The sequence below is a fragment of the Vigna umbellata genome, chromosome 3, assembly GCF_029865625.1.
Source record: "Vigna umbellata cultivar VRB3 chromosome 3, Vumbellata_1.0, whole genome shotgun sequence".
NCBI lineage: Eukaryota > Viridiplantae > Streptophyta > Magnoliopsida > Fabales > Fabaceae > Vigna > Vigna umbellata.
In genome coordinates, this window is record NC_142167.1 from 55,258,558 (window position 1) to 55,285,646 (window position 27,089).

Here is a 27,089-nt window from a genome sequence, read left to right on the forward strand (position 1 = left end):
AACAAAATAAGTTTTGTTGGTTAGATATTTTGTTGTAGAAAATTTTGGCAATGGTATTGGAAGGGTGTGAGACATCTATAATCTTGCTAGAAAACAAAGGGTTTGTTTAAAGATCATTATGACAAAAGTGTTCATGATCTGCAACCCACAAACAATGGAAGTTGATGAAATAATATTATGTTGAAAAAAAAAATAAAAAGAAGATTTTTAAGCAAAACCATGCATCAATGGGTGAGCACCTAGCAAAAAAAAAATTAAGGAAAGAAAGTAAAGAAAAACTATCCATCTTATCAACATTGGGGTAAAAAAGGTCATCCAACTTTTAGATGTTGGAAGAGATTAAATGAAAAATGCAACTGCATGAAACACGAAGTTTGTAGCTTTCAATTACAAAAAAACACACACATTGGCAAAACTTAGATTTCTAATTGAGAGTCAGATGAACAGTTTGTAGTCATTTTTTTCTACATTAGTGAATCAAGTGAAAATTGATTTATTGATAACGTGTTATAAGGTATTATTGAGATAATTAAGGTGTCAACTAAGTCAAAATGGGAAATGGTGTTTATCTCTCAATCAAAGGAAAGTGGATAGCTACAATCAAAAGTTTTGCAAACACAAAAACTACTTCGCATGTTCTTTATGTTCCTGACATTGATCAAATCGTGTTCAGTGTCAATCAACCTATTTAATGGGAACATAAAGTTATCTTTAATGAAAAATGTTACTCGATTCAGGAATTGAACATCAATTTAATTTAATGCTTCCTACAACCCATAATAAAGAAAAGCAAGGTCAATGAGAAGAAAATTTGATATATCTTTAAGATAGTGAGATGTATGTTGTAGGAGAAGAATTTATTAGGAAAAAAAGTACAACTCTTTCCTTGAAATAGACATCCCACAATAATATTGATGAATCAAACACTATCTATTGTTTGGTAAAGTAAGGTCACTGGGAAGAGAAATCTAAATATCTTGGAGATAATGGAATGCATGTTGTAGGAGAAGAATTTCCAAGAAAAGTACAACACTCTTTTCTCAAAATAGGCATCCTATAAAAACATTGATGAATCAAACACCATTTATGGCTATGTATGTTTATAAACTATTCTTGAAATTTCTTAAAGGTTTTTGTTGTTTATGTTTTAGTGATGTCATGTTCCATATGGTTGCTGAGATAACCTTAACATGGACAAAAGGGCATCATTAGAAAATTTTATAGAATACCATGCAATCAAAAAAGCCTCTCGAATCCAAATAAGGAAAACGTGCGATCAAAGAAGGAAGTACACCTCGAGCTTCATCGGTAGTATAAAAGGAGACAAATAAAGCATGTTTTACAAGAAAAAAAATCAGAATATGACTAAACATAACTATTATCACTTGATGTTGCCATAACTACAAAGCCTATATATACATTAAGCAACTACTTGGCACAACTCCCTTCAATAGAGGACATGCATGGTGGACAATGTACAAGGGAATATATATGTAGATGTACATATATATATATATAGATAGATGTATGTATGTATATAAAGTATTAATTAGTAATGGCTATACTATGGTTGCGATGCTTCCCAAATTTCGTAGTATTTTCCCTTAATAGCTAATGACCATTTCATGGAGCCACTTGATGGATCAAAATGTCCTGGTCCGATCTTCACAGCAACTTTTTCGTCAATGATGGCTGCATAAACATCCCTTTCGGCTTTGCTAATTTGAATCTAGAGCAAGAAAGTTTCAAAGTTAGTACTCCAAAGATATAAAACATTTATGTTTCAAAGTACATTAATGCGTATTTTGAACCGATTATGGAAGACTAGAATGCATGTCAAGTATGGACTTTGATGCAAAATCTACACTGTTAGTGTGCTTATTCTATGTCTCCGGTGTGATTTTAAGAAGCTAATAGTTGTATTATAGTTATCCGTGTGTTTCTAGATGCACTACTAGTACCTTCAAGAACAACATGCATCTAATGAAAGAATGGCACGCTTATCAATTTTCCAAGAATATCATTACATTTTGAAAAAGACAATCATGAAAAATATAAACCAGAAAACGTACTAGTTTTCATATGAAACAATCAAGAGAATCTAATCACGATTCTTGATGTTCAATCTCCACCAGTGGATGCACATTATGGAATGTCATTTATCATTTTGCATTATGATTTTTGAGTAATTGGTTTAACTCTTATTGTATGTTGAGAACCAACATTATTTTGCTTTAGTATGATAAGAAAAAAGTTCATTCTCATTCTTCCACCCTGAAAATGCTTACACAATATTAGATTTGGTACACAGGACAATATTGTTATACTTACTGTACTCCTGCAGTGGATCCCGTTCCTCTTTCTGAGAGATATCAGACTTGCTATTTCAGTTTTGTTGTGAGAGAAAATGTGGTCATAAAAGACTGATGGGGTTCCTGGGTGAGTAAGAATGTAAGCATATCCTATCATTTCTTTTCCACTGGGAAATCTCCAATGACCCTGCAAAAGAAGATATGAAAAATGTCTACAAATCTGAATAAACAGTCAGAAGAAATTCAAAGAAAAATGTCCAATTTGAAATATGCAATTATACTGCTGGCATTATTTTTAAGAGAGTTTGAGCAACCTTTTCTGTGAGAAATTGTTGGCCATAAATGTTTTCAACGAAATTAAACTCAGTTAAAGTGTCAGGATGTATCATGATAAATTTAGAATGAGGAAGTTCAAACCTGAGTAGAACCAGTGTCATGATTCTCTGTAAAGGTAACAGCACGAGAAGGCCACCATCCAATAACACCTGGAGGCTTTCCTTTCACATCTGACAATCTCCAATATTCACATTTTTCCAGTGCCTATATTCAGCAAGAATTTAACATTTCAATGTTAAATAATAAATGGGAAATGCAACCGTTTTATAGTAAGCACATCTGTGTTTTCTTGCAACACTTACAGGTTTAGTTGGAAAGTAAATTTAGAGGCTTTATATCATTATAGGTTGCATTCATTTGATTTTATTGCAATTATTAACAAAGTTTATTTCTTAATCAATAATTGCAAGTGCATTTTATTCTTTAAAGTGAACATCCTCAATTTAGGAAAGTAAGTATACATTCACCCTGAACTTAAATCACTGAGTCCTATAAATTTAACCTACTTTAAATCATGGGTAAATATAGCTTTATTTTCTTATTTTATATGCATCCTCACTGTCAAGGAGCCAAATCCATGAGTGATATATGTTCTTCCTCATATACATGTTGTCTTTCCACAGAAGATTCAAAACTTGATATAACAGTAAAATTAAGTATCTATTGCAATATAAAATAAAAAATAAAAAAAATCTAATGAAATCCAATAGTGTACTGTCTTTACTCACCCAGAAAATGTCTATAAACTCCACCAAATAAATGAAACTAGCTTAATTTCAAAATCCTTTTGACTTGTTACATTGAATATGCAAACTTGAACAAATGCTTTGAAAAAGATGTGCCAGAATTAATGCTTACAGTGTGAAGAATCCCTTTTGTTGTAACATCAAATGCACTAGAGTTACCATTGGTAGCATTGATCCAGTCAACTATCCTCTGCCTATGAGCATCTTGATTATGATCAGTTTCACCATTTGTATAACTGAGAGAATCCCAGTACTCTCCCACACAAAAATAAGGTTCACTTGCCTCTATGTAGTCCTTTACATAACCACCCCAAAATCCTCTCACAAAGTCAAGCCTCCATCCATCATATCCAATTTCTTTCCTGAAGGTCACATACAGGATTAGGGAAGTAAACAATTCTATAAGACACTATAGTCAGCCATTATCACACCATAAAGCTCTTGAGAGTTCCATGTGAATATTTGAACATTTCCATGTGCAAACAAGTTACATGGATTTTGCATAAAATGAGTCTTTAATAACCAATATACAACTAGCACAGAACACATGATAAATTTGTCCAGTGTCTACTGAATAGATAAGCTGGGCATCCTTTACTGCCAGGAGATGTCATAACAAAGACAAAGACAAAGACAACTACACAGAATGTATGATGATGATAATAAACCAGCTTGGTCTCAAACAGCTATAACTTGTTCTAGCATCAAAATGTCATTGTGGTAGCTACAACTTAAAAATTCTGTACATGAGACAAATATCTATTGTTAGTCATTGTGGTAGTTGCCAAGTCAAGTACAACACAACTAACGGCCAGAATAAAGTCTGAAACATAAAGCTTCAAACATGAAAATTTACAAATTTTTTAGACGGTTTTAATGTATGTTCTAGGTCTCCAGCATACATCTTGGCAACAAAAACCATTAGTCTCAATAATTAGAACCAATGATTTAGTCACAAACTGATTGGATGCATTTTCCTGACCACAATTTTTTGTTAATGATAAGCTGAAGAAAATTTGAGTCTAAAAATATCAACCTCAACCAGCATAACCATTCTTTGAGATCTTTTCTCACAAACTCCTGGGAATGATCAATGTTTGGAGCAGCGTGAAAACTATCTCCACTACTCGTGTTGCCCCTACCCTGTATGTTAGACAGGATATTAAGTATTTTTTTTTTCAGGCTCACCCAGAAAGTAAAAATTATGATAGTGTTAAAATTCTCAATGGAACATAATAGAAAGGGATGAACTTGAACCCTAAAAATTAACTGTTAGAGAAAAAGTAAAAACCTTTTATCTATCTTGTTTTGCTTTACTTTATGACTAATGTTATTGGTTCAAAGAACAAGAACGCAGAGCAATTATCCAAAACCTTCACAGACAAACCTGAAAATGTGGATCGTCCGAAACAACTGCACTATCATCCCAGTCAAGACAGCCTCCAAATATGTTCCAAACACCATTCTTATTCTGATAATGTGCACAGCGGTGATTTAAAACAGCATCTCCTAGAACTTTGATCCCAACTTCATGAAATTTTTTCACCAAATCTTTGAGTTCATCCATGTTTCCATATCTGATATTTATTTTCAAAAAGAAAAACTGTAACCATTGAACCTTTTACCTAGTTATTATAAGATTCACTTCAACTACAGTAAAAGAATTAGACTGCATCTAATCAAGTACCTGGAATTTAAATTATATAAATCCTTCGGCATGTATCCTTCAGGTGAAACAGACTCTGTAGGTGGTGGTAACCAGACCACAGTGAAACCAATTGATGCTAGTTCTGAAGCTACTTCTTTAAGCTCCATGTACCATCTTCCAGATACATGAGATTCCCAGTTAAACCCTTGGCATAATATTTCATACCCTGTGCCTGTCGCTGAGCATATTTTTGACTCCAGGGACAGTGTCTCTGCAACATTAGTTGCTTCCACAACAGTTTTCTCAGGTTCCATAACAGTTTTCTCAGGTTCCACATTAGTTGCTTCCGGTTCTGCAGTAGTTGGCCTAGAGAAACCTGGAATGGAGTTCCTGAATATATTATAGGCTTCAGCAGCCAGCCTTTCAATTTCTTCAAAAATGCTTAGTTGCACCTTTTTAGATTTTCTCTTTTGATTCTTCTCAGAGGAGTTGTCTGTGACCAAATTTCTTATTTCATAGGCTACTGTATCAGTAAATGCAAAGAAAGAATTTTGCTGACTGGGCTTTTCAATCTGCACACCTTCTGACAGATCCTCTTTGTTGCCAATATTAAGCAAGTTTCTAGAACTTGAGAGGGGAACATAAAAGTCATTTCCCGAGTACTTGAACCAAGTATTTTCATTTTGCTTAATAACAAAAACAAGTCCTAAAAATTCTTCTTCTAGAGTGATTTGTGCTGAAGATCCTTTTCCATCTTTTCTAGGCTGCAAAAAGGGAAGAATAAGGAATGAGTGTCTATATCTTCTTTGTTAATGGAGTGTTTGATATTAGAGGTTTCTATATCATAAAACACAAAGATAGGCATTATCTACAATATTGTACCAATATATCCTAACCAAAATAAGAGAACCAAAAGAGAGAAGGGGGAGGAGCTGAGCACGTAAAAAAGCTCTCAGAAGAATTGTTGGGTGAATCCAAATTTGAATTCAGATTTTCTTCAGGATTTTTTGGTTTTGTCTTCTGCAGTATATTTTGAAGACACACAGCACAGAAAAACCCATGGAGGAAGAAGTTACACATAACTTGGTTGCTATTAGGCATGAAGTACATTTAATTTTCTAACATAAGTTACAAAACATAAAGGAGAATAAAAGGACAGATTAGTGAGTTTTGTACCAATAATTGAGTTCTCAAAGCCCTGTCTTTAAATGGTACTGTTCCTGGTGGATGAGGAGGAGGTGGAACTTCCCACCTTCTTGAATCATCCCTACAAACTCCCCAGTGAAGGACAACATCTCCAGGTAGATCAGTTTCAAAATATAAAATGTCCTTAACTGCCCCAGACTCAAAGCATTTCTTGGTGGAGACACTGATAGAGTTACTAACTAAAACCTTCTTTGTTACATACACTTCCTCATAGAAACCTTCTGGTTGATTGTTTTCTCGTTCTGGAACTCTGGATTCACTACTTTTATTTTCGTCAGCTTTTGACTTGGAGAAAATTCTAGATAATTGCCCCAAATTCCCTGTGATAGAAGAAATATAATCACAAATCTTTGACTGTTTATCACATGATTATGATTTATTTGACACTCCCAGAGCATTATGAGAAACAATAGAGACTTTTTTACTGAAGCAAATGAACTACTGTGTTAACGATTTGAAAAACCTGGCCAAAAATCTAAGCCTCTTTTAGGTTCAATTATATCCGAATCCGCCTTAATGCAGTCCACCAAAGAAACCACGAAATCTCTACTTTCGTTTTTGTACCAATCTCCAGTTTCCTCATCCTGAATGAGCAACAGGTACACCCAATTGGGATGCAGAAAGAAATTACAAAAGGGAGGAACAATGTTCAGTCAAAGAATTCTTAGAATCAATGCCTTCTCTTTGAGCATTATCAAGTGGCAATTGTTAGAAATAAACCTTGAGAACAAAATGAATTGCTGAAATTCCAAATTTAGCTCTTAGGCCAATCCTGACTTCATGAAGCGTATCTCCTTCTGCGGATAAGGATGACTTCTTCATAGGGGTCTCTACTGCATAGTCCTGAAATATTATTCACTTCCAACTTAATCTTTCTGCATGGCAATGTGAATATGTGCCATATTGATAATGGCAACTCACGAAGCTTTTTGTCTACCTTTATAGGAACAGATCCAGGGGGTATCATATCAAGAGGAGGTTGATCCCATTCCCTGGAGGATCAAGCTTACGTTATAATTATACATGAAATTAGTTGGATTGTTAATATTAAGATCTGCAATGATATCAATTAAAAAATAACAGAAGTTCAAATCCAGAATCAAAGAGAACTCAAGTATGTTGTTTTAGCTTGATGTACCTTCCAACATCTTGAACAAGGGTAACTCCCCAGTGAAGAATCCATTTTCCAGGTAGACTGCAGCCCACCGTAAGCTCCCAATCATTCAAATCCCTTCCGTGATCTAATCTCACAAAAATCTTTCCCTTCGCCTAAATTGTTCAATCGCAAAGAACCCCATCAATGCCAAACAGTTTAATTGGGTAAACACATAACAGAACAAAATTAAAATAAAAACACCTTTTTTGTCTTGCATGCATGGTGATTCCCTTATAACCCCTACCACACGCTACACCCAAGAAAAAACGAAGATTTCAATGACAAAATTGATAAAGGTTGATCAAAAGTTTCAACCTTTTTATTATTAACAAGAAAAAAAAGAAAAAAAAAAACACCCTACTACTTCTTTCATCCAAACTTGTTCCTTAAAATAATAAAAATCAAAGCTTTTCCGTCTTGGGTATTCCCCAGCTCTGTCATGAAACCAAACAAGGTGATACATCCATGTATATTTTTCTGCGTGAATGCATGATATTCCCCAGCTACTAGGGTCTCAAGGAGTTCACATATTCCAAAATATGTTATGTTATTCACATTGACCTGAGTTCAACCTAGGACTTCTTGCTTAAGAGACATGATTATCTATCAACCATGTCACATATATCCAAACACATAAAATGGGAAAGAAAAGTTGAGACCATGTGGGTTCGGTCGATCGCGAAAGTGCTGGTGATGGTCTGAGGGCATTGAAGGGGGTGGAGGGTAGGGGTGTCTGTAACTGAAGTTGCATGCACGGGAGAGAGAGTCCTACGAGGTTGGTGGTGGAAGATGAAGGATGCATCATTGAGATTGGAGGAGCACGTGGGAAGAAAGAAGGGTCTCAGTGAGATTGGTTTACGGCTACGAAACGAAGGTTTTCTGGAGCAAAGTTGGAATAGAGGTTCTAATGCAACGGTAGACATGGCTGTTTTGCTTTGCAAGCAAATGGAAAGAAGAAGAAGAAAAAGATGAAAGGAACAAAGGAAGGTAGGTGGTCGCATTGGCCTTTGACAAAGTTGTTGTTGGTCCCTTTTGATGTGTTCTCTCCACACCATTGGATTCAAAATTTTCTTTCCAAAAGAATCCCAGAATAGGTTCCTCCTATTTGTATTCTATGATTTCTTTACATTAATTTTTTTATCTCAAAACCTATCTTTTAAAGTCCATCCATTTATTAAAATTGAAGGAAAATGCAGAGCATTTTTAGGTATGGAGGAGTTGCTTAAAAAAATTTAGTTATTTGAAAGTGTCATGTTGGAAGCAACAGCCATTTATTAATCCTGAGACGACATTATCTAAAATTAGAAGGTCTTTTTAATATAATAAATATTAATGTATAATGAAAATGAATGTAGAGTTTGTGAACCGTAATTGGTGTTGCCACATGCATGGTTGATTTGGAAGAACACGATTAGGAGAAGTAATTAAACCCTGACGTGAAACCAACGAACCAAATCACATGATGGAATGTCGCATCACGACATATACTAATAGTAATCAATATTCTAAGTTGTAATCATATATTTTGAGTTGTAGGGCATAAGACATACAACGTTCTTGAATGTCTCTTACACCGTTCTTTTCCTTTTTGCTTCTTTCTTCTTCTCTTCCATTGAAGCATCCATTGAAATTTAATCATTGTTATGCCCTTATTACCTCTCCCTGCTTATTTCTCTTTTTTTTTTTTCTTAAAATAATATTTGTATATTCTTTTGTATTTCATTCTTCCTAATTATTGCAAACTTAAATGAACAATAACATAACATTACATATTATTATTTACAATATTCTCTTCTACTAATTGATTTATGTAATAAGAAAATTATATATATATATATATATATATATATATATATATAAAGGAAAACGTGATTATACTAGTATATATAATACTGACATATAAAATGAATTTTTTGTGATAAATATTTAGGTATTATGGAAGTTATAAAAAGTTTCGTACGAGGTAGAAAAGATATATCATAATAAATCAAATTTATTATGATAGGTCTCGTTTTATCAATCATAATCATAATAAGGATTACTGTGTCAACGTCAATTTATTAATGGATTTTATTTATCATTTGTCATATAATTTAATTTTTTTCATTAGTATTATTTTATTTAAATGAAAACAAAGTATTTTAATAAATATATTATAGCTACAGGAAAGGGAAAAAACAAAAGTAGGGGTGGAAGAAGAAAATGCCCAAAATATTTGCCATTCCTGTACATGTATACTTTGTGCCTAAATATTTGATGTTTCATCACTTTAATTTGTGTTTATTTAAAGGTTCTATGCTAATATCTTAATTTAGTCAAACATATATTGGGTGTTATGGGAATATCATTCTCTTAATTCGACCGTGATAAGGATTTTCTTTCTGCACCCTAGCTTTTCTTCCTGCACACTAACAAGAATATTTGATGGACAAAAACTATCGAAATACTTTATACATTTTTGAAAATTTATCCAAAATATATTTTAGAATTATGCATATGTTAAATAGGAGCAAATGACTTTTCAGAATTCTAGAATGCCCATTTGCATAATTTTATATAAAACAATCCCACACAAAAAAAAATATGTAACCCATAATTATTAATGTCTGTTTTTCCAGTCCACTTTATATGAGAAGTTGTGACTCTTTAAAGTCTTTCATGTAAATAATATTTTAGGAATCTATAACTCTTTTCCATGTGTAATTGTTAAGAGTCATAGAAATAAAAACATTATATCAAAAGAATTAAAGTAAATAAAAAGGTTTGAAAAAAAACATAGTATGTTCTAATGATATCCTTCATCTTCCATTAGAACCTCTCTTCCACTCTAAGACATTTTCGGTTGTTGTGTATATACATCTCTTAAATCGAGAGCATAACACAATGCATGCAATAGAAGAAAAACAAAGGTGAGGGTTGGGGAAGGGGAGGAACAGCTATAAAAATATTTCATAATTTTTTAAAATATTTGAACTTAGCAAAAACAAAGTTATGGATGAAAATATTGAACAATTACATTTCACCAAGATAATTATGCACTCTAGACCTTCAATTATTACACAAAAGGTAAGAAAAGGAAAATGTTAGAACACTAAGTGAACATGGAAAGTATTACATTATTAATACACTTCCACCATAACTATTCTTTAAGAAAAGGAAAATCATAAACTAATACTTTTGGAACATTATAATGCGACCCCATATAAAAGTATATTATCCTACACTTGAACCCCAAACAGTATAATCTTTAAAGATAAAAATGATAAGAATGAACAGCGCCAACGATCAATATATAAACATTGAAATTTGAATTTTTAATAACAATAAAGTTGTATAAAGTATAACCCGCTGTCTATAAGCTAAACAAGATATATGAGAACAAATCAGTGCTAAAAATTAAGCAATAAAGCTTCTTTCTCATCTTTTTATAAACAAAAAGACAGTGATTAGTTTAAAGAGGTGCAGGGTTTGATATCACAAGCAAAGCCTAAGAGATAACAATTTCCGGTGAGAAATGTGAAAAGAAAATAAAATAAGGATGATGATTTCATAATGTTCAATATTTTCAAACACCCTGATGAAAATATTGAATAACAATTTGACAGAAGAGACAGTAACTCGATAAGCTTCACTTGCTCCCACCCAAATATTCTTTCAAGCGAAAGCCATAACATAATATCATAAAGAAACATGCTTCTTTTGCTTTCAAGATCTCCATGAACGGATGATGCTTTGACACAAGGTACATCTACACGGAAAAACTAAGAAATGACATAAAAGGTGAAAGGGAAAAAGAGAATTTTCACCAGCTCTACGCTTTGCCATTGGTCTTTGGAGATGGTTGAGGAAACTGATGGTGATAAGGAGATGCATAGGTACCATTTGGTATAGAAAGACTCCTTTGCTGCTGTCCGTTGCGGCTGAGCAATGCTCCTTGTGTTCGACCGTTTCTTGTGTTGGGGCTCGCTCCAATGCGGTCGGCTTGCATCGTCTGGTAATAATATGAAGAGCTTGCCATGTCCTTGAGGTTTGGCAAAGGTTTCAAAGCTTCTACAACTTCACTCATCAGAGGCCTGGCTTTTGGATCTCTACAAAGGCAATGAGCAGCTAGTTGGGCAGCTTTCTGAGCACCTTTCACCGAAAAGTGCCCTTCCAAACGAGGGTCTATCAACTTGTAGAACCTTCTCCTCTCTCCCAGATGCGGCCGAGCCCATTCCACAAGGTTATGTTCACCATTGGGTCTGTGTTTGTCCATGGATCTTCTCCCAGTCAACATCTCCAGTAGTACCACTCCAAAACTGTACACATCACTTTTTGATGTAAGATGACCTGCAACACAAGTGAATGTTATTAGAATTCAACCAATTAGATATTGGATGGATTGTGTTTAAATGCATTTGGAAAAAACATAACTGAAACTTAAACTCCAATTTTGTAAGTCATAAACATTAAGAAAACACAACTGAAGATATCAAACCCATCAATACAATTGATCATCGGACAGGGAGAATATAGACAGATCAACTAATTTACTATCTTAATCATAATTTTTCTAGAGTGGAAAACAAATAATATCAGAGATAAAAGCTTAAAACATTCCAAACATTAAAACAGTCCCACAAGGAATTATGTTTACAATTTTTGTTTAGAATTTTGTTGAAAGTAATGATCATCAATAAATAAAACTAATAACTTAGCAGATGAAAAATACCTAACAAAATGAAGTCAGATAGAAATAGCATCAACGCCTAAGCATTCAAGACTTTATAGATAAAATGATAAATAATTAACTAAAACATTAAGATTTGGAAGTGCTATATCAACCAAAAGTTACCTGTCATGACATATTCTGGTGCAGCATAGCCATAGGTTCCCATCACTCGAGTAGACACATGGGTTTTATCACCTTCTGGGCCATCTTTGGCAAGACCAAAGTCCGAGAGCTTGGCGTTGTACTCCTGAATTTGTACAAAACGTTAGATGAACAAAAAGGGAAACACATGTAATCATAATGTAGTTTTTGGCACTTACTGCATCTAATAGTATATTTGAAGTTTTAAAATCCCTATATATTACTGGTCGATCGGCTTCTTCATGAAGAAAAGCAAGACCCTTAGCAGCTCCAAGGGCAATTTTCATTCTAATGGACCATGGAAGAGGCAGGGATCCTACATATGGCATAATTTCAACTTGAGAACATAAATAAGAAAAGACATAATCCAAATATAAAATATATAACCGCAATATTGAGTTACAGTTCTAACCCTGATAGAGAAAACTACTAAATCCCTTATATAACAACTGAGATACTCAAAGAAACAAAGTTATTAATGGAATCATTATAATGGTATAGATTAGATTCATGCATTATTCTAAATAGGCAGATCACAACAGTAATAGTAATACAATAGACGTACTACATTATGTAACCCCTTTTCCCTTGTACGTCTAGATCTCCATGCCAAATTAACAAAAGTTTATAACCTTATAACCTGACTTCTGTGGATCTGAAACCATGCTTTACGAGAGAAATCCAGCAGGGTTCTTTTTTATGTGATCAAAATTTCAAGGTGCAGTAGTGATGTAACAATTATTATCATAGAAGAAACAGTGGAAACGAATTGCATAGAAAAGGGTAACTTACTCCTAAACAAGTGATTTTCTAGGCTACCCCGAGGCATGAACTCATACACCAGCAACCTTTGATCATCTTCAATGCAGTAACCCACAAGTTTAACAAGGTTCGGATGAACTAGGTCGCCAAGAAAATTTACTTCAGCCTGTCACGTGATCCAAACGAGAATGATCATTGGAAATGTAGAATTTAGTAGATAATAATAGAAGAAAATAAGAAGTTTTGAAAATATACAAACCAGCCACTCTTTATGACCCTGGAGCCCATCATGGTTGAGGGTTTTTACAGCAACAGTAAGCCCTGTGCCAGGTTTCACTGGAGCAGTTCCATTTTCTTCAATCCACCCCTTGAAAACACAACCAAACCCACCTTCACCAAGAAAACTTTCAGGCCGAAAATTTCTGGTAGCTAACTTAAGATCATTGAAAGGGAATTTTCGCAGCCTGGAAGCAATTTTAAGCTCCTCTTCAAGTTTGGAAGTGGATGAATTACTTTCGGCATTACTAGTGGTTGTAGAAGAGACTGCTGGAGCCGTTGGTTGGTCTCTACTAGTATCATTAGTTGATTTACTTTCAGCTAATGAGAAGCCATCAGAAAGAGAATTTTATAGAAAGGCGTATCAGGACAAGTAGTAAAAAACTAAAAATAGCATCAAGGACTATAGATTTTATGGTAGATACGAATACTCAGAATTAAAGACAATCTCAAGTAATCTACCTTTAAAGCATATATTTGAAATTCAGTTTTGCCCAAAGAGCAAATGGGAGTACCCTCTTTCCTTATATCTAATCTCAAGCTCATATGATAGTAATTACCTACCACCACAAAAGTCAAATCTGACACTTATTTCCTAGCCAGTCTAAAATTTAAACTCTTTCGCTGGCTTCTCATTGTGAACTGGAATACCACATGGAGGTGTGGTAAAGGAAACATTCTACATATAAAGCTTACAAATGCATTGCATATCTCATAGGATAAAGAGTGTAAGCCACTGCAGTTCTGGATTAACATGAATTGAAAAAACTCAATTACATTTCAATTTCAACCTTGTTTTGCTCCCGCCCCCAAACCGCAGCCACAGCACTCGTACTCGTTTGTGTATCATTTCACATTACATAGCATGGTAACTTTCAACCAAATAGCAAACAAAATAGGTAAACAAGCCTGCATCAGGTGCTAAAGAAAGAATTCCCAAACCCCAATACAAACTAATCACTAAACAAAAATGGGGAAGCCTATGCACAAAAAATAAATCATATGACAAGCACATTCACATAGATGGAACATCCAGGCACATGATAAGAAGAACAACAAGAATAGTAGCAACTCTTGTATGGAAACAGTAATGATTACCATAATGAGTACTGGTGCCGCTGCCACTGACTGAGGTATCGACTTTGGATCTTGAGGAAATGCAGCTGCCCATAAACCTGAGCCTAAACCAACAACCAGACCCAGCCCCTTCCACTTCTTCATTCCCTTTCTTCTTCTTCCTCCCTTTTGATTTGCACACATCCCAAGGCTCCACCACCTTACCATTCTCAGCACCCAAACCCATCTCTACTAGTTCCTAGACAACCAAACCCAGATATCATCAATTCCAAATACCACCTCCTCCTACCCTCCCACTAACCCAGATGGAAAATTCCCCCGGAAAACCTAAAGATCACAACTTTACAACCCAACACCCCTTGAAACCGAGCAACCCAGAAGACCCATAAATAAAGACAGAAAGGGGGAAAAGTACCAGATCACATTAAGTAAGTGAAAATAGCTAAAAAAAAAACAGAAGGAAAAAAGAAAACTTGAAGGGTAGATAGATTGGGAATTGGGAAATGAAAAGTGAAGTGAGGAGAGTGGGGGCAGAAAGAACAGAGTGAACAGCACCTGGGCTGAACTCAGTAATCTCCGCTCAAAGATACATAACTGAAATGGGTCCTCCTCTGCAACAATACCACAATAAACACCTTGCTCAACAAAAAATTATGATTTTTCTTTTAAATTAAACATATTAATCATATTTATTACAGTTTCCCAAATTTAAATATTTTGATAATACTGAGCTAGCAGTTACCAATTACTATACTAACTCCTTAAGCTTCTCTCTCCTTAGTTTATTGGTATCTGATGAACTGTGATTTTGGTATATCTGAATTAAATTAAATTTTGTTATTGTAATGATAAATATTATTGTGACCGTAATAAAAAGGAGATTTTTGTAATTTGCAAAAGAAGACTAGAAAAAGAGTGTGTGACTGTGAAGAAGAGAAGGAGTTTGAGTTGCAAGAGAGCAGGACCCACTGTGATGATGACGTGGCTGTCCACAATAGCAAAAGCCAAGCCAACCTCGCAGTCAGCTTTACGGTTTCGGAACTAACATTTATCATGTGTGTTTTTATTATTTCATAACAGTCACCCTTGATGTGAGAAAATAATTATTATAATTAGTATTTATCTTTTAAATATATATGTATATATATATATATATATATAGGGAGAGAGAGAGAAAATTTTTAAAAGAAACTTCAGACCTCTATAAATTAATCAAATGTTTAGGAAATATTTCAATTTAATTTTGTATTTAATTTAATGCTGAATTAAATGTTGAATTCAATGTTATTTATATTTATGTATAAGTTTAATATTAAATAGTAATTTTGTATTTATTATATAATTTTATCTCACTTATTAATCATTATTATATCTATAAATATTTATATACTTTTATTTTCCTTTAATTTAAATCATAAATATTATTTTGTTTGTTAAAGCATCTATCATATATAGTTGTGTGTGTGTGTGTCATTTAATTTCGTATTAGAAATTGAGTTATGTTAATAAATGAATTTAGTAAAGAATTAAATATTTGAAATCAATGTCACTTATTATAATTAATATTAACCTTTATAGTTTTAATATTAATTAGGACATTTATTTATTATGTAATTTTATTAGGAATTAAGATTAGAAATAAAAACTAAATCACATGTCAGTCAGTTTTGGAATATATAAATGTATTCTATTTGTAATTTATAATCAAATCTTAAATAATTTATTGGTATGTAATAATAATAATAATAATATATTATTATTAATATATTTAATTGTTGGTTTTAGTTGAAGTGTTTGGTAAAATTAACTCCTAGGGACTTGGTCATTAGACTAGCACAATAGTTTCTAGACAAAAATAGTTTGAGAAAATTTAGAGAGTTCATAGAGGTTGTTGGACAAGGCAGTTGAACGAAAATTTATTTTAAAAATCTAAAAAGATCTGATCCAAAAATTCATTGAGTGAGCATACCTATATCGTTGGGTAAGTTCAAAAACTCGCTTAAACGATAGAGTTTTTGAGAAAGAAAAATGTTAGAAAAGAGAAAAAGTGTGATAAGAATGAGATATTGAATAATTGTGTATATGATGATTAATTATTTACGAAAGAAAATGTTTTTATGTGTGATTTAGGTCGTATATTAAATAAGGATTGTTTGATGAGAATATTCAAATTCTACTAGATATATTAATTTATATAGAAAAAATATATAAAAGATAATAGTTGATAGATATTCCTATAACGAGATTTGATGTAAAAAATAGGCTTAATATCCTATTTTGTCCTCAGTTTCGCTCGAAAATGTCAAATTAGTCCATCCTTTAAAAAATGCGTCAATTACGTCCTCACTTAATAAAATTTGCATCAATTAAATCCCTTCCGTTAAATCCGTACAAACGGCGTTAATTATCTTGATGCAAAATAATCAATATAGTAGACGATAGCCAAATAATCTTGTTATATATAAAAAAGGTTTAATCCTTTTCGACATCCCTATTTATGTACGAATGTCTCAGATGGGTCCTCGTTTTTTAAAGTGTATCAAAATGGTCCTTAATTTTGAAAATTGATATCAATTGAGTCCTTTCCGTTAAGTTGGCTGGACGGCGTTAAAAAAATTGATGAGTGGATGCTGAGATGACGAACGAACGCTCGTCCACCAGCGAACGAACGCTCGTCCACCAAAGAACGAACGCTCGTCGACATCTTACTCCTGGACGACCGTTCGTTCGGTGGTCGACGAGCGTTCGTTCGCTGATGGACGAGCGTTCGTTCGCTGGTGGACGAGCGTTCGTTCGTCATCTCAGCATCCACTCATCAATTTTTTTAACGCCGTCCAGCCAACTTAACGGAAAGGACTCAATTGATATCAATTTTCAAAATTAAGGACCATTTTGATACACTTTAGAAAACGAGGACCCATCTGAGACATTCGTACATAAATAGGGATGTCGAAAAGGATTAAACCTAAAAAAAAAAAACTTAAGTCTTAATATTGGAAGTAGAGTAGAGTCTAAGTTAAAATTGTCAAAATCTACTAAATATTCATATGACATATGCATAATTTTTAGTCCAATTTAAGGGAAGAATATTCTAAAAGTAGTATTTCATTGTTAATTAAATTTATATATAATGAATGAATTGTTTGATATTATTTGAAATTGATATGCATGGTAACTTATTGAAATTATTGTTAGTTTATAAATCTTTCAAATAAACTAGCTCTCGTTTTGTGGTTGTTATTTTCATATGCAATGGTGTTTGTCACACGAGAACAAATGATCATACGTATTCAGAATTCCAACTGTTTCGGTGTACATTTTCCTGCGTTGCTCCTGGCTGTCTGTGACGCGTGTTCTGCTGTCTGGGATGCTTGCATTTCTTCAATTGTTGTGCTTCATGTTCGTCAAAGGAGGGGGAGGTACCTGCAAAGATACTCCGACGCTCAAGTCAGATATGAGTTATGGAGCTGAAGCTCAGAAGAGAGCAATTGGATACTGCTCTGAAATATTATTCAGGATCTCTAGAGCATAAAGAGAACGTACCTGGACTTGGGTCCTGTCACTGTATTTATAAGCAAAATAATAATAACCACCTTACCTAAAAGTGTGGTTAGTGGCTTTGACTGATATTTTAACTGTCTAAAATATCTAAGATATTTATGTTATTACATAAATATCCTTACTACATAACATGCCCCCCAAGTCCGAGTTAACCGTTCCGTTTTATGAACGTGGTAACTCTAGGACTTATGAGTTTGATGGAGGCTGTCTTCGCTGTAATTAGAGAGCGTGTGCAAGTAAGGAATTTGATGGACAAAAAGGAGGCGAAGACGAACGGCAAAAACCAAAAGGTTGAACAAATTTGAGGCCGAACGGCCAACTTCTTGAGTGCTTGTTAATCATGAATGTCGAGCGATGTTTGAACGCTCGCTGATACGGATTGGCGAGCGCTTATGGAACGCTCGTTGAAACGGAATGTCGAGCGATGTTTGGACGCTCGTTGACGTGCATTTGATTGTCGAGCGTTGAGGTTGACCGATTGACTGAGTGGACGATCGTTGACATTTGATTGTCGAGCGTTGAGGTCGAACGCTGACTGAGTGGACGCTCGTTGACATTTGATTGTCGAACGTTGAGGTCGAACGCTGACTGAGTGGACGCTCGTTGACATTTGATTGTAGAGCGTTGATGTCGAGCGTTGACGCTGTACGACTGACTGAATGGACGCTCATACACATGAGTTGGCGAGCGGTTGAAACCAAAGGGAGGCCGAACGGCCGACTGCTTGAACGCTCGTACATGGATTGTCGAGCGGTTGAAACCAAAGGGCGAACACCTTTGAGGCCGAACGGCCGACTGCTTGAACGCTCGTCCATGGATTGTCGAGCGGTTGATGTTCTGGGTGTTCTGGGGCGAACATCTACCAACGGGAGTGTGTCCCTTTGTTCGATGCACCTGGGTGTTCTAGGGCGAACATCGGCCAGCGGGAGTGTATCCCTTTATGCACGTGTTGTTCGATGCACCTGGGTGTTCTAGGGCGAACATCGGCCAGCGGGAGTGTATCCCTTTATGCATGTGTTGTTCGATGCACCTGGGTGTTCTAGGGCGAACATCGGCCAGCGGGAGTGTATCCCTTTATGCATGTGTTGTTCGATGCACCTGGGTGTTCTAGGGCGAACATCGGCCAGCGGGAGTGTATCCCTTTATGCACGTGTTGTTCGATGCACCTGGGTGTTCTAGGGCGAACATCGGCCAGCGGGAGTGTGTCCCTTTGTTCGATGCACCTGGGTGTTCTTGGGCGAACATCTACCAGGTTGAGAAGTGCTTCAGTATGGACGGCTCTCAGGTGTCCGCTTTTATGTACAAGAGACGATTATCTGCACTGTAAGAAATAATATTGAGTATATAAGTGAGACCGTTTGGTCAAATTGCAAACCTGATGGCTGAACGTCCGTTAGCCCGAATGCTGTACGCTTGAGGACGAACGTCCGAGAAATGTAATGGCCGAACGTTGATGCCAATATAACGAACGTCATTGGAGTGGAGTGGCTGGATGTTGATGACGAGCGAACGGTGGAACGTTCTGGACCGAACGTTAATGACGACCAAAGCGAGCATCAGCTGTAGTTGAATGGACGAGCGCTTGCAGATCCGAGTGGACGAACGTTGTTGAGTCTGATGGCCGACCTGTTGAGGCGACGGACTGCGGAACGAACCTGGGGCTGAGTAATGGACGTTCAGGACGAACGTCATTGACATCGTCTGGCCGATCATGGGTTGGGTCGAATGACCGTGGTGTTCGAATGATAGAGCGTTCGTTTGGAGGTATGTTCGTGCAGTAGAGGCCAACTGCGAGGCCGAGCGGTGATGATCAGCGAAATAACGAACGCTCTAGGCCGAACGTCCATATTGATTGTGGAGCGTTCGGTCCAGAAGGCGAGGTGGCACGTCCGGCTGTGTGAACGCTCGTACTCTTTGATTGTCGAGCGTTCGTTCCAGAAGGCGAGGTCGAACGTCCGGCTGTTTGACGTTCGTACATAATGATTGTCGCGCGTTCGTTCAAGAAGGCGAGGTCGAACGTCTGATAGCTGGAACGCTTGTCCACGTTGAGTGTCGAGCGTTGGCCTCCTAAGGTTGAGGACGAACGTCTTCTGTTTGAACGCTCGTCCACGTTGAGTGTCGAGCGTTGGCATCCTAAGGTTGAGGACGAACGTCTGATAGCTTGAACGCTCGTCCACGTTGAATGTCGAGCGTTGGCCTCCTAAGGTTGAGGACGAACGTCTTCTGTTTGAACGCTCGTCCACGTTGAGTGTCGAGCGTGCGAATCCAAGGGCGAGGACGAACGTCTGACAACTGGAACGCTCGTCCACGTTGAGTGTCGAGCGTGCGAATCCAAGGGCGAGGACGAACGTCTGATTACTCGAACGCTCGTCCAATGGCGTTGTCGAGCGTTCAAATCCGAGTGCGTGGACGAACGTCAGTGACGTAGGCTGAGTACAAGACGTTTCATGACGAACGTAGTTGGCGTACGCTCCAAGACGAACGTAATTGACGTACGTTCCAGGACGAACGTAGTTGGCGTACGTTTCAGGACGAACGTAATGGGGGACCTTCCAGGACGAATGTAATTGTTGTACGTTTCAGGACGAACGTAATGGGGGACCTTCCAGGACGAACGTAGTTGGCGTACGTTCCAGGACGAACGTAATTGGTGTACGTTCCAGGACGAACGTAGTTGGCGTACGCGTGGCAGAGCTTGGGGGCGTTCCAGGACGAACGCCATGAGGAACGTTCCAGAACGAACGTAAATGGCGTACGCGTGGCTGAGCTGGTTGAACGTCGGTGTGGCCGAACGGCCGAACGCTGGAACGTTCTTGGCCATGGATGGTCGAGCGTCATTGAAGCCGAAAGGCAGAACGCTTGGCAAAGCTGATTGCTGGATGTGTGAAGCCGTACGTCCGTTAGGTCAAATGTCTGATCACGAGTAGGGCCGAACGTCATGAAAGTTTCGTAACCGAGCATCAGTCTGGTGGAATAACCGTACGCTGGTGGATCCTAGTTGCCGAACGGTTGAATTTTGGGGAATAGAATTTGGATTGAATGACGTGGAGGCCGAACCGAATCACGCGTGAATGGCGCAATTGTTGCGGAAGAGTGGAGAATGGGTCTGCGATGCGATCTTTCGTGTGGGAATCTTCTGCGCAAACGGCGAGTCTGCTGATGTGGCTGTAACCGAGATCAATTTGGGGATTTAGGGTTTTTGATTTGCGGATTGTGCAATCCTGGTCAGAGTTTTTCTCGTTGGGGATTTTGGGGTTCTGTTGTAAATGGATTTTCATTGACTGGAATTGTGGTTTTGATCTTGTTTTGTTTTTGCGAGTAATTGTGAAGTTTTCGAGTTGGGGTTGGTCTCGATTGCGCATTTTGGGATCTGGGAGTGGCACCAATGAAGGTGCTGGTGTGGACTGTCATGGCGTCACGGTGGCCGGCGTTGGAAACTCTTTTCTGATCGAGGAACCTCTGGAATTTTGGTTGGGCCTGGCCGTTCAGAAATTTTTCCAACAAGTGTTTGTTGAATATGCATTTGACTATTTCAAGATGGTCCCTTCTTCGAGGTTATAATTGACTGGATTTCATCAGAGCCCTAACAAGAGTCCATGATGAGAAGGATCCGGTTGGAGCCTTCAAGGAGTGGCTTAGCTCCCAGCAACGGGGTGATGGCTGTCAAGCCGCGGTCGAAGACCGCATGTCTCTAGGGTTTGCCAGCGACGTCTTTATGTAGGGAAGAGAGGGCGAGAAGTGTGACCAGAGGGCCACTAAATTTGTGTCGAAGAAGCTTCCGCACTAGGAGGTTGATGGAGTTGAGAGACACGTCGGAGAAAGTCATGTCGCCACGCCGAGCCTCCGCTGACGATATTCGGGCCACCGATTCTCGTTCGTGATGACTACGGGCAGAGATTGATGCATTTTCAAATGGAGAGAGACTCCTTTCGGATGAAGATGAGCGTCGCATTCAACATCGTTGCTGTGGGAGAAAATCACCGAGAATTGTTCCTGCTTCTGCCGCCTCTTTCAGAAAGATAGCTCTTAAATTGCAGAAATCGCGGCGTGAGCCATGTTGAATTTCTAAGCTGCAGCTTTTCACACCTGATCTAAAAGGAATGTCTTCTAAACCTTTTAAGCATGATAAACTATAATAAAATGGAATAAAACAAATGCAAAGCGAGCTTTTCGTGCTGCCTGATCATATTATTGTGGAATCGTGGGAGGGTGAGATTATATATTATATTATTATAATATAAAAGAAGTGCGTCAGTATACAATACTTATCTTGTTGATGAACTTCCACATAGAGATCACCATATGATGTATTTTTCGCTTTACTGAAAATTCCTAATGTTCCTCCGAAGCAATGATGTAAAGATTGAATGCTGGTCTTCGTTCCTTGCAGTTTCAGTGGGATGCCATTCGGCCCCACGGTGGGCGCCAAAATGTTTCGGTGTACATTTTCCTGCGTTGCTCCTGGCTATCTGTGACGCGTGTTCTGCTGTCTGGGATGCTTGCATTTCTTCAATTGTTGTGCTTCATGTTCGTCAAAGGAGGGGGAGGTACCTGCAAAGATACTCCGACGCTCAAGTCAGATATGAGTTATGGAGCTGAAGCTCAGAAGAGAGCAATTGGATACTGCTCTGAAATATTATTCAGGATCTCTAGAGCATAAAGAGAACGTACCTGGACTTGGGTCCTGTCACTGTATTTATAAGCAAAATAATAATAACCACCTTACCTAAAAGTGTGGTTAGTGGCTTTGACTGATATTTTAACTGTCTAAAATATCTAAGATATTTATGTTATTACATAAATATCCTTACTACATAACACCAACTATGAATAACTGAGAGAGATTAATATAATATAGATAATTTTATTTATGTATATAAGTGCAGAAGTTATATTCCTCTTATGGATCTTGTTTATATTTTATTTTTATTTTTTTTACTTCATTTGGTAATTTAAACGTTTCTTCGACATATTTATATTATATATTATGTCTTGTTAAATTACATATTTAGCATATAAACCGGGCCGTTGCAATTTTAATAATTTTTATATTCAAAATTATCAGTGAGTATTTAATATCCAAGGACTAATTTATAGGATAGGTTATTTCAATTTTTACTTTAAATGTAAATTTAATATTTGCTGACAATATTGTATAATCACAAAAGACTGAAATTATTTATTTTAAAAAATTGAAAGGTTAAATTTATCAATTTGAAATATAAAGACCAAAGGTATATTTAACCAATGTAGAAGGATAAAAAAATATTTAGTGTTTACATGAATTAATGTGTGTTTACTTGAATTAATGTTATATATATATATATATATATATATATATATATATATATATATATATATAATAAACTATTTACATGTTTTTGTATCAATATATCTTATTTTATTTAAATTGTAAAATTTGAAATATTTTTAACCACTTACATCTCAACTTTATAACAACCATAGGATAAAGTTAAATTTAATAGTATGAATTAACTTTATAATAATAATAATAATAATAATATTAATTCATACTTTATATCCTAAATACTATCAATTCATACTTTATAAATTAACAGAGAACAAAAACTAGCTTTTCTTACTTCACAAAGAACTACTACAACTCTAAGAATGTCCAATCATTGCTTAAACACAAGAAACTCCAGAAACACCTACTAATCACCAAATTGTGATTGGAGTGAGTCCTTAGGACTTCAAATTGACAAGAAACTAAGAAAAGATAACACAAGACACATCTGACAGAGAATCAACATGCACAATTTTAACTGAAAAACGAAAAAAAAAGAGAGTCAAAACTTAATTGCTCAATACTAAGAACTGATCGGATAAAAATTGAGATTACTTAGTCGTAATTTCCTATGAACTTCCTGATTTTCAAACAGATGATCGATTAGTCAGATATCTTAGAGAGAAGGTAGAGAAAATCAAGAAATGAGTTTAGATGAATGATTTATATTTTAAGTAATGAAACGAGTTTAAGAAATCCTATTTATATTATTGAATTATTTTAAAATAAAATTTTCGACCTCGTTATTTTAAAACACCTATAAATTCTAATATCCTATTTTCTATATTCTTGCAAACCTTATAATAGTTGTTGGATAAAGTTTAATGTAATAATAATATTTATATTTAATAAAATGTTAAATGCTAGATATTAATGCTTTCTCATATTTAAATTTGAAAATTATATATATTTGTTATAATTTTAATACTAAGTAGTACTAAATATTATGGGTTATGTTTTCTAATGAGTGATGTAATGTAAGTACTAAATTCTACTGTCTTCATTTTTTTTATGCTGAGAATGGTATTTGGGATTTGAGGAGTGGGCCGAAATAGATTTCAGTTGTTTAGAACAAATAGAGCTGGCATTGATCTTAAGGGTGTTGCTCCCTCCACCACCACAGCCTTCTCCCTCCACCTCTCCTTTACTATTTTGTCCCTCAGTAAAATTTTATTTTTAGAATTATTGTTTTTTAATTTTACTCATTTATAACATATTTCACTGATAACCTACGTCGTTCCTTGTATGAGTAAAATATTTTTCTGCAAAGCTCAGTGATCGTGAAAAAAATTATCAAGCAATCTTCCTCTTGCTTTCGGTGCAGTACGTGGTGCAGTGCGTTTGTGGTGTAATGTGCTTGTCGTGGTTCCTCTCCAGGTACGTAGTCATAATCCTTCCAATAATCCTAAACCCTAAACCCTAAACCCTTCCAATAATCCTTCCAATAATCTTTCCAATAATCCTTTAACCCTAAAACGTAAAATGAAAACGAAGCCTAAACGGATGACATCCTTCAACGGATGTCAACATCCGTTTAAGGCAAAACGGATGTCGACATCCGTTTCGCCTTAAACGGATGTTGACATCCGTTGAAGGATGTCATCCGTTTAAGCTTTGTTTTAATTTTATGTTTCTGTTATTATTTTATTAGATATTTTAATATTTTGATTTATTATTTTTTAATATCTTTTTAATGTATTTTAATAATGTATATTTATATTAGTTTATATTTAAATATTAAAATATTAAAATAATAAAATAATAAAAATAAAAAATTTTAACTTTAAGGATATAATTGGAATTAAAGATAATTGGGGAGGTGGAGGGAGAAGGCTGTGGAGGTGGAGGGAGCAACACCCTGATCTTAATAAAGAAGGTGTGCAAATACTATTATGAAAAGCTCTTCATTATCTTTTCTATTAAAAAAATCATTTTTTATTATCTTCTTTTTCCTTTACGTTCATGACTATTTTTTTTTTCTCTTTCCTTTTATACTTCATTTCTCAAATTAAATTGAAAAAAACTTAAAGCCCTTAATTATGAAATCTTGTAAGTAATTTTTTTTTCATTCCTCAAAAACTACATGTAGGAGTTTAGGCTTATTGAGTAAAATGGAGTTTTAGAGTTTAAAATTTCATTTATTTTTATGATTACGAATTGTTTTTAGGAACTCAATGAATTTCTTGTGATACATTCTCTTTCTTTTCTTCTTTTAAAATTTCCAAATCTTAGAGTATAAAAAATCCTTAAAACACATTTACAACCAAGTTTGCACTCAACGCTACACCAATGTCGCTCACCACCATATCAGAAATTAGCAACTTTAGCATTATAATTTTGAAAAATAAAGACATATTCAGATGATCAAATTAATATTTCTCACTTGGTACTTGGTTCAAAGACAGGTTTAGGTTACAAAATGAATATCAATTTGTTCAAATGACCATATCTTTAATTTCTCGACTCAACACCACTTTCAACCAAAAACAAGAAATATTCAACAGAAACTATGCATGCTAAACTACTAATGTTAGACCAAATCAAACATACAACACAATCCATCAAAGCATCAACAACATTAAAAAGAGACAGTTAGCTTCTCTTACCTAATAGATGATCAAAATGTTCTAAAAAGTCTAAACTAGCTCCAAAAGAACAGTAACATTTATCTGCTCTTACGAACAACAAAAACACTATCAAGGCATATCATTGGAACTACTCATTAGCATATACTCAAACTGATGACTCAACAGACGCATGCAAGCTAAGTAGAGCCCACATGCAACAGATATAAGAAAAGACCAAGGAAAAATGTTTGAAACTCAACTTACTCAAATAGAAAAACTGATAAGTCCAAATGAAGAGTTCGCGGCCTAAATAATCCTACAGGCTCGGATCTTAAATCAAACGAATAGAGGATGAGAACTTCTAGAGAAAAGTCAGATAACTTTAAAAAAATAATTTTTAGAGAGTTAATATGTTATAAAATAATAAAATTCATTCATAAAAAATCTATTTATATTAAAATAATCAAATCCCACTTGTTTTAAATTAATACCACTTCTAAAATGTCTTTTTCTGGGTCTTTACAATATTGATAACTTTTTCTAATTTAGTAAAAAAAAAAAAAGAATACTTAAGAGTTATGGAAAATCCCTAAATATGAAATGTACTTTGTGCATCTATCACTCGCAGAACTTCTAATGTAAAAATCTACACTAGCAAGTCTTCTACACTGTTGCAGGCTCGACCACAATCCTACGGAGGAAACTTTGATGCAAAATATATACACGAGTGACTCTTTACATAAGTGTGGGATTAGCCATATCCATGTAGGGAAACTCAATTATATATTTTGTATTTTGTTTTAGTAGTAATAAATTAGACTCAATGTATATTATTACTTTAATAATTTGCAGTTAATATGACTTTTTTTACTCCTTGGGTCCTAACCTTTTTTTATAAATATTGTTTTAGATTAATTCTAGTTTCATTGAATTCTATATTTTAAATGTTTCAAAATAAATATATGATTTATTAGATTTAGAATCTTCTATTTTTTTGTATTGTAGGGAGTGATGACAGATTTTGTCATATTTTATATGAAAACCTATGAGGATTTGATTTCCTTTATTTTAACTTTTGATATTTGTAGTCAAGCTTCGGCCGAGGCCCATGCATACAGTTGACGAGTTTAAAATGTATTGAATTTATGTATTTTTTTTCAATTTTAAAATTGTCTTTTCTTGGAGAAGCTCTCTCAATTTCTAAGTTGATTATCTTTATATTTTCTCTTTTCTTTCGGGTGTTTCTTTTTTCATCTAAATTAATTCTTGAAGTTTAATTCAT

The 27,089-nt window shown here is 35.3% G+C and overlaps 2 protein-coding genes across 3 annotated transcripts; both read right to left on the bottom strand.

Annotated features, from left to right (window-relative positions):
* Positions 1-1,289: 1,289 nt before the first annotated feature.
* LOC124822438 (alpha-amylase 3, chloroplastic-like) lies at positions 1,290-8,463 on the bottom strand. 2 transcript variants are annotated; one of them, XM_047294443.2, is made up of 13 exons: positions 8,064-8,463; positions 7,387-7,517; positions 7,186-7,240; positions 6,969-7,091; positions 6,712-6,832; positions 6,219-6,568; positions 5,082-5,806; positions 4,782-4,971; positions 4,431-4,537; positions 3,507-3,756; positions 2,730-2,852; positions 2,332-2,499; positions 1,290-1,729 (listed from the first exon to the last, which is right to left on the bottom strand). In XM_047294443.2, the coding sequence occupies exons 1-13, from the start codon at positions 8,457-8,459 to the stop codon at positions 1,565-1,567; spliced, it is 2,904 nt and encodes a 967-aa protein (XP_047150399.2). In that variant the 5' UTR covers positions 8,460-8,463; the 3' UTR covers positions 1,290-1,564. The 2 variants fall into 2 exon arrangements, with proteins under 2 accessions (XP_047150399.2, XP_087964268.1); XM_088108142.1 differs by having other exon boundaries at positions 1,588-1,729; positions 2,289-2,499.
* A 2,458-nt stretch (positions 8,464-10,921) lies between these two features.
* Positions 10,922-14,942, bottom strand: LOC148202974 (serine/threonine-protein kinase PBL34-like). The gene is made up of 7 exons (XM_088108144.1): positions 14,927-14,942; positions 14,393-14,609; positions 13,278-13,615; positions 13,049-13,184; positions 12,436-12,572; positions 12,239-12,362; positions 10,922-11,733 (listed from the first exon to the last, which is right to left on the bottom strand). The coding sequence occupies exons 2-7, from the start codon at positions 14,595-14,597 to the stop codon at positions 11,216-11,218; spliced, it is 1,458 nt and encodes a 485-aa protein (XP_087964270.1). The 5' UTR covers positions 14,598-14,609; positions 14,927-14,942; the 3' UTR covers positions 10,922-11,215.
* Between the last annotated feature and the right edge of the window lie 12,147 nt (positions 14,943-27,089).

What these genes read in the sequence shown, in the direction of transcription:
- LOC148202974 (XM_088108144.1), bottom strand. Translation starts at nt 14,597, where the DNA reads ATGGGTTTGGGTGCTGAGAATGGTAAGGTGGTGGAGCCTTGGGATGTG. An exon ending in AGGGTCATAAAGAGTGGCTG is followed by an intron (nt 13,185 to 13,277) that starts GTTTGTATATTT and finishes ATCACGTGACAG; the next exon opens with GCTGAAGTAAATTTTCTTGG. An exon ending in AGAAAATCACTTGTTTAGGA is followed by an intron (nt 12,573 to 13,048) that starts GTAAGTTACCCT and finishes TGCCATATGTAG; the next exon opens with GATCCCTGCCTCTTCCATGG.
- LOC124822438 (XM_047294443.2), bottom strand. Translation starts at nt 8,459, where the DNA reads ATGGTGTGGAGAGAACACATCAAAAGGGACCAACAACAACTTTGTCAA. An exon ending in CAATTCATTTTGTTCTCAAG is followed by an intron (nt 6,833 to 6,968) that starts GTTTATTTCTAA and finishes TTGCTCATTCAG; the next exon opens with GATGAGGAAACTGGAGATTG. An exon ending in TTATATAATTTAAATTCCAG is followed by an intron (nt 4,972 to 5,081) that starts GTACTTGATTAG and finishes AATAAATATCAG; the next exon opens with ATATGGAAACATGGATGAAC.